This window comes from Solanum pennellii, chromosome 4 (assembly GCF_001406875.1).
Source record: "Solanum pennellii chromosome 4, SPENNV200".
In the NCBI taxonomy this organism is placed as follows: Eukaryota; Viridiplantae; Streptophyta; class Magnoliopsida; order Solanales; family Solanaceae; genus Solanum; species Solanum pennellii.
Window position 1 is genome coordinate 6,856,732 of NC_028640.1, and position 8,206 is coordinate 6,864,937.

Consider the following 8,206-nt stretch of genomic DNA (forward strand, 5'->3'; position numbering starts at 1 on the left):
CGTAATACCTTGTCCACATGCAATAGCCGTCCACATGTGTGTGTGTGTGTGTGTNATAGTAAATATGTTGAACACAATAATTTGCATTATTTAATAAAGATAAACCAATTTTATATTTCGATATTAAAATAAGAATCATATTTGTAATAATTCTATTGTTACTTCGTATCTGATTATAATATAGTATCATATCTTGTTATTTACCGAATAATTAATAAATTTTAACTAAATATTTATGTGTCATTTTGTGTCATAATTGAGTAAATAACTTAACAGTTATATTGTTAAAAAATTTAATATAGTGTCATCAGCTGTTTGACAAGATAAATTATTAAAATTAGAAAATCCTTAGTAACATTGAACGAAAAATAGAAGTTGAAATACAAAATATTCCATTCCAATAATAGTTCAAAAATAATATAAACCTAACTAATCAACATCGACCAATGCATCTTCTGCCTATTTAGAAAACCTGTCCTTTGGCCTTGTTGGATCATCGTTTTCACTAACATATCCAGCCTTGAGTTTGTCTATGCCATACTTCCATAACAATGTTCCGTATCTATTGCGAAGATAGTCACTCTTAAGACCAACAGATGAAATTTTAATTTCGTCGCTCAAATATTCTGCATAAGCAGCTATGAAAATTAATTAAGGTTTGAATTATTTAAGGAGAGGGAATATAGGGGAAAAAATTGTATGAGAGAGAAATGATAGTAAAAATTTTAGAGAGAGAGGGTTTTTTTTTCAATTTCTGGAAAAAAAATGACAGAAGAGAAAAAAGTAGGATTTGAAAATGGTGGATAATTGAAAGAGTAAAATATAAGAGAGAGAGAAAGTAACTTTTTTTTTAAGGGATAATGCCCAAGTACCCCCTCAACCTATGCCTGAAATCTCAGAGACACACTTATACTATACTAAGGTCCTATTACCCCCTGAACTTATTTTATTAATAATTTTTTACCCCTTTTCGACCTACGAGGCACTATCTTGTGGGCCCAACGATGATTGACTTTTTTTACAAAACTAGTGTCACGTAGGCTAAAAAGGGGTAGAAACTTACTTATAAAATAAATTCAGGGGGGTAATAGGACCTTAGTATAGTATAAGTGTGTCCCTGGGATTTCGGACATAGGTTGAGGGGGTACTTATGTATTTTCCCTTTTTTTAATATGAGAGAAATGATTGGAAAAGGTGTAATCAATGTTAGGTATAATAGGAAGTAAATTGGGATACATATTGTTTTTAACATAAAGATAATTTGACATTTTACTAATATTTTTAAATTAGAGATTTTTATTAATTATGTTATGTTTTTTTTACTAGATTGCTAATTTTTTTCAAAAATATTTAAAGAATGAAAAGTGGGTAATGGGGTCTATTATTTTTAGTCAAAAAGTGGGTCTAATTTGAGAAATAAAAGGAAGATAAATAAATTATACAAGGATACATTTTATTTGTTAAAATATTGTCATTTTAATATTTTAAAATATTATTATTTTAACTAAATATGTTATGTATTATGACTTAATTGCTAATTTTTTTTTTTATAAATGGATCAAGTAATCTGATAATATCCATTAGACAAGTAAACCTTATATTCTATATTTCAATAACAATCGTCTACAATACTTTTAATATAACTATCAATTTTTTTCAGAATCAATTTTTCATGTTAAAATTATGTAAGATGTTTTCTACACACTTAAACAACCAAAAATCATCTTTTTCAGAATAAATTTTTTCATGCTAAAGTTATGTAAGATGTTTTCTACACACTTGAACAACCAAAAATCATCGAAATAGGCAACACCATTATAGAGAGTTTTGATTGTATATTCATACGCCTGACTCACCAATTAACTGAAGGGAGTTGAACCAAACATTTGAGCTCCTTTCTAGCTGAGATATTGGATATGCATGACTAGATAATAGCAACCTGCCTTCATGACTTTGGTCTAGTTATAAAAGTGCAATTTCGATATGTGAGTTAGGCGCACGTCATAGGCTTGAACTCTTCAATAAACAAAAGTCAAATGCATATTAAAGTGGAGAAGGCCAGAAGGATAGAGTACCGGCACATTATCCACTGACTTTTGAATTGTGAACAGGTATTTCTAGATTATCAAAAAAAGTAAAAGCAACATGAATAATTCATGGAAAATAGTGGAAATATGTCTATTAAAACGACTTCCAAACTAGTACTAGATTGATAAGGTTTGAAGTATTCAAAAAAGATAAATCATATTACATACACTGATTGATACCTTGCAAATGGCATTTCAAGATGCAGAATCAGATGCATCAGGGACATCATCAAGGATGAAAGGACCAAGTTTGCCTGTTCTAAATAGAGTTAGAAATTTTTTTGACACCATCATGCGAGCTTCCGATGCCTTGTAAGGTATCTTTAGAGCCGTTTGCAATGCTTCAAACTGCTGATCTATCAAAATCTCCAACTCGCCTTCATCTTCCAAATTACCATTGAACTCTGACAGTGTGGTGCATAGTGTGCATTTGACTTCACTGACCATATCCTATAAACAAAGGAAACATGATAACAACCATAGAAGAGGATGATGACGACAATGAGCTTCTTCTTGAACTAAATGGCATGGCTTACCTTACTTTGTATTAGATTTCAACACAACAACAACATACCCAGCATACTCCCACAAATGGGGTCTAAGGAGGATAGTCTGAACACAGACCTTACCCTTACCTTGTGATGGTAAGGTTGTTGTTTCCGGTAAGGCAAGGAGAGATGAAAAAAGAGCAGTAATATCAGGCAGTAACAAGATAATAAGATATACAAAGCGAAAGAAACAATCAACTAGTACAACACATGCCAAATAAATAAATAAATTTAAAGTAGTTTTAACTCCATTTGTTAGGAATAAGAGAAGTTTCATGGTTTATTTTGATTATATATGGTTAAATTTGGTTTTATAATCATAAACTTTCCAAATTGGGTACACATGTAACTACACTTCTAAGTATTTCATCGATAAAACTTGGACCTTTTAAAAAAAACATCATGTATTACCTCTATGTAGTAGATATCAGATTTGTTGGGTGGCTTCCTTCTTTTTGGTAGAAGATCCTTGAGATTATATTCAGGTTTGTCATCCAACTCATGATGAAGGCCCTCAGTTTCCCTACCGATCAAGTGTCTCCAATGAAGAGGAGTTCCTCTAGTGTTTAGAACTGCCAATAGGTATTGAACAATTCGATCTTCACCAACAACTGAATCCTTGATGGACCCTGCACAATCATACAGGTACCAAAGGAGGCTAAGTGAAGTTGAATCTTAAAAGAATCACCATAGTTTCTCATTGGCTCTGCTTCAATACGGGCACGCTCTTTGTCTCATTTATAGTGGGGGTTACTGTTTACCCTTTATCATTACTTACAATGCTTGATAGCAAAAACGCAACCTTAGGTTTGATAAAACAAGATGCCTAAAGCTGATATTAGACGTTTTTGCTTTAAAAAAGAAAAAGCTCTTTAGATGAATAGAATGTGAACTTGGAAAAGGAACTAACCTGCTAGGGCCAGCTTTAACCCTGTTTCAATATCTGGAATACTTGGAACCAACACACCTGGAGTGTCCAACACATATATGCTAGGTTGATGTGCAATCTGTGTACAGCGATGTATAAGCATCAGCAACATTAATATGCAACAGCAAACAATTCAATATAACAAGCAACAAAAAAGATGCCTGTTTCAATGACGTGAAGTTCCCAACTAATGGAAATTATGGCCATAAAAAAGCAGCTTTTGGTACCCGATCATCAAATAAGAATTGGAATGTCGCTTTTACATCTAAAAGGGAATTTCTATCAGTTAAAAGTATTAAACTCTCTCTTTTCTGATTGAGGTGACATCAATTAAAATTTATAACTATCTTAGAGAAGGTAACAGATTGGCCCATCAGATAAGGGAGTGGTTGTCTGATGATGAAATGCACTTGCTTTGTTCTTTAGTTCCGACATACTTGGACACTCGGGCTGTAATGGATATCAGGAGGAATCGATAAGAGGACATCAAATTCAAATCCTGGATTTTTAGGCTCAGAGAGATAAAAATTCTCTTCTATTAGGAATGTCACTGTACAACCAAAAATATGCACTCTTGAGCTACCCCTGAGCAAAAGAAGGAAAGAGACTTGCACCAGTTGAAAAGCTTAATGCTTCTGCTCAAGCATCTAATGTATCAGAGAATAAGCAACTAAGCTCAACCTTCCCATAGCTATAATCTCTTGGGCTTCATATATGCATTTACACTTCTCTTAAAAAATCTACAAGCCAGATAGAATATCTAAACCAGTCGAAAATCTGTGATACAACAACATACACACTGAAATTTCACAAATGGGGTCTGGCGAGGATGGTGTGTATGTAACCATACCCCTAACATTTGAAAGTAGAGAGAGTGTTTCAGATATACTCTCGGCTATATCCAAAAACAGAAAAAAAATAAAAGGAAATTTAGTAATGAAGAAACCATATACTCCCTCCGTTTCAAAAAGAGCGACCTAGTTTGACTTGGCACGGAGTTCAAGAAAATAAAGAAGACTTTTGAATCTTGTAGTTCTAAATTAAAGTTACGTCAAATGTACAAAATTGTCTTTTAATCTTGTGGCCTTAAAAATGCCACGTGGAAAACTGAAATTAAAATGTTACCCAAAAAAAGGTCATTCTTTTTGAAACAGGCTAAAAAGAAAAGGTCATTCTTCCTGAAACGGAGGAAGTATATAAAATAATGGAGAAAAGAACAATAGCAACAACAAATAGTACGATAACTGAAGCAGAGGCACAACTGGTAAAAAAATAATAATTGAAGAATAAGGTAGCATGAGAGTACTACACAAAAATCCTTCTACCTACTACCTACTAGCCTTCCACCCTAATCCTCGACCCTTATATACTACTATCTAGGGTCAAAATTCTGTGGTGTGAAGCAGAATATGGTCAACATGAAAGAAATTATTTTTCCTGAACAGCAAAGGAGTACAGAAAATATAATGTGAAATTTGGAAAATGAAATATTGCACCATTTATCACACAGTTTTAGCCATCACTGAATAACTACCAGATATCCAAGTTATTGAATATTTTCATACCTTATATCCAGCAATATCTTGAGTAACACCAGGCAAAGGCCCCACTGTAGCCCTCTTCATCTTCTCCTGCACTAAGACAAAGTTAAAACCATAGGCGCTCGACGTAATATGCCAGCATCCCAAAAGAACCATGTACGTCATACAGAAACACTAACAAAAACAATTGTCTCACCTGGAAATCGGGATGATGCAATTTGATGGATGGAATTGATTAAAGCTGATTTTCCGACATTAGGAACACCAACCACCATGACAAGAAGAGTAGGTTCCCTTGAAATAACTTCCTTCAATTTAAACTCCACAATATCGAGAAGCTTCAATACATAAATAACAAAGAATACTTCAGAAAATCTTGGAAGAAAGGTAACCTAATAACGTCTGGCTCACTCAAAAATAAAATCAAAAGAACCTTTATCACTCAGCATTCATTAATCTGGTCGCAGTTGACTATATTCTGCATTAATAGTTCTTGGCCTACTATTTACTAAGGATAAAAAATTAATATTTTTTGCTATCTGGCATATATAATGGGCAATATATTCATTGGGTGAAGAAGTGAAGTAGGCCTTTCCATTCCAAAACAAAAGAAGTCATCTTTTTATTTATTTATTTATTTTGGGGGGGGTTGACAATGACACCACTCTTTTGTTTTTCACTACCCTCCATTTTCAATTTATTTATCTAGTTTTGACTTGATATAGAGTTTAAGAAAGTAGAAATTTTTTGTATTTTGTGGTCTTAAACTAAAGATATGTAGAAATCTTGTGGTCTTAAACATTCATGTTGATGTGAAAAGTTGAACTTCAAGAGTTTCTGGGAAGGCAAAGAGGCGTTCTTTATACAGACGAAAAAGGGAAGCAAGACAAACAAATTGAACCTGAGGGAGTAATAGTGAAGCAAATAGTTCTAAAATATGAAGAGTCAGAGATCTTTTCAGGCTAAAATGTACTTGAGAATTGAATTTTAGTTGATGAAAATTGAAGTTACTCTAAGAAATAAGAATAAAGTTCTAGAAGTACTCATTACAACTAATAACATTGATAAAAGTGCTCAAGGATAACTATTGCAGCATCTTTGAAATATAAAACATAATACAAAGCCATGAACCAAGCTTCCATCTAAATTGCACAGATAAAACGTTAGCTAACCTTTTGCACAGAACTTCTACTGTGTGCATTTATTGGGAAGCACTCTTGTTTACATGAATTGAAATATCGGATCCATCTCTGCATAAAATAAAAAATGTAAGCTTCACTTTTACAATTGTGAACACCATCGAACCAATCAAAATTTAATTGAAGTTCCTTCAACAAGCACAATTATTTAAAAGACATATTCTATATTACTATTTGTGTCACATGAAAGACAAAGCACTCCACAAAACACTAATCAACTTCATTAGTTTATTGAAACAAACATGCATAAGGCTTCAGATAACTAGTTATGGGATCAGGTTTGTCTTACTTCCCTTTTTGGTCCGTTTAAGAAAAGAAAATCTCTTTCATTTTTTCCGCAACTCTTTAAAATTTCATCTTACCACATGGCATGTTTAAGACTATAAGATTCAAAAGTCTTATTTACTTTCATAAACTTCGTGCCAAGTCATAATCAAACAAACAATTGAAATGGAGGGAGTAAGAAAGAGAGAATAGGTACATGCATGATGTTGGGATTGGCCAAATCTTTCTTATTGAGGGAAATCACCCGTCTTTTCTCACAAAGCATAGGCTGCAAGTCTTCATTTGCGGAGGATAATGGTATCTGCATAAAATCGCAAAATTTAAACATGTTTAGTCTGAAATTAACTTAATTACTCAGTCCACTAAACTCCATTTCAAACTAGTTGGGAGCAATAGCTATTCGGCCTATTTCATAACAATACTAACTAGGAAAAATATCATCAGCAGAAATAGTAAGGATAACTAATGTAAAAGAAACAATAGTAGTACGACTAATGAAAATTGAGGTAATGGCAATAATACTGGTAAGGAGGAGGGAGAGAGAGAAGATAAAGTGCTCTAAACTAGAACCATGCCCCCGACCTAAATGCAAGAAATGGCTCTACATCCTACTAATTTTCTAACCTAATTTTCGAACCCCGCGCTCTCTTGCCTAGGGTCATTGTCCTTGATGAGCTGAAGGTGTGTCATGTCTTGTCCAATCGCTCTTTCTCAATTCTTGTTTGATCAGCCTCTATGCACCTTCTCACTAGGCCTATCGCTAACAACCTCTGCGCTCCTCCTCTTTACATGCCTAAACCACCGGCGTCTCATTTACTGTATCTTATCCATGACAAAGGTCACAACCACCTTAGCCCATATTTTATGGTTCCTAATCTTTTCTCTCCTAGTATGCCAAAAAAAAAATCACTCCTTTTTAGCTGAAATTCACATATATGTCTATTAACATGAAGTTTGATTACTCAACAATCTCTTATTTTGTACTCCATTCAAGATCAGTTCCAAAGTTTCATACTTTAGTACCAATCCTTTTTTAACCTAAATTCTTGAACAAGTATCAAAGCAGTATCTGGTTATCTAACACAAAAAAGTGTTACTTCAAAATACATTGAATTAGACACTTACACGGGCATCACGGAGTTCAATGACAAAATCGGAGAGTTTGAGCCGGCGGCGAATGGCACGATTAGCAGCATCCATATGACCAGGGAACCAGTTAATATTTCCGCCATTTTTGTTGAAACCCATTTGCCCTAACCATCCTTTCATCTTCACCATCAATTTTCAATTTCGATTTAGGTCTTCTTCGCTTAAAATCAGACCATTTGAATTAACTAAAATATATTAAGAAACCAAAATGAGAACTTATCTTATACTCCATCTGTCCACATTTGTTTATCATAATTTTTATTTTTAGAATCAAATATATAAACTTTAATTAATATTTTAAGATCTTTTTCATATCATATTGATATACAAAAAATTATAATTTATAATACTTTTTATATAATTTTTGAATGTCTAAATTTTTTGTTTAAAATATCAAATTAATATAATCAAATTTAACTTTAAAAATTAGTCAAACTGACTTTCGAAAAACACAATAGGACAAATAAAT

At 33.0% G+C, this 8,206-nt stretch overlaps 1 protein-coding gene across 2 annotated transcripts; it reads right to left on the minus strand.

Annotated features, from left to right (window-relative positions):
- Nucleotides 1-2,153: 2,153 nt before the first annotated feature.
- On the minus strand, nt 2,154-7,931 carry LOC107016018 (short integuments 2, mitochondrial-like). 2 transcript variants are annotated; one of them, XM_015216494.2, is made up of 8 exons: nt 7,714-7,931; nt 6,785-6,889; nt 6,277-6,354; nt 5,301-5,442; nt 5,129-5,199; nt 3,546-3,642; nt 3,047-3,264; nt 2,154-2,537 (listed from the first exon to the last, which is right to left on the minus strand). In XM_015216494.2, the coding sequence occupies exons 1-8, from the start codon at nt 7,864-7,866 to the stop codon at nt 2,283-2,285; spliced, it is 1,119 nt and encodes a 372-aa protein (XP_015071980.1). In that variant the 5' UTR covers nt 7,867-7,931; the 3' UTR covers nt 2,154-2,282. The 2 variants fall into 2 exon arrangements, 1 of the variants encoding a protein (XP_015071980.1); XR_001456408.2 differs by having other exon boundaries at nt 2,400-2,537; nt 2,624-3,264.
- Nucleotides 7,932-8,206: the final 275 nt, after the last annotated feature.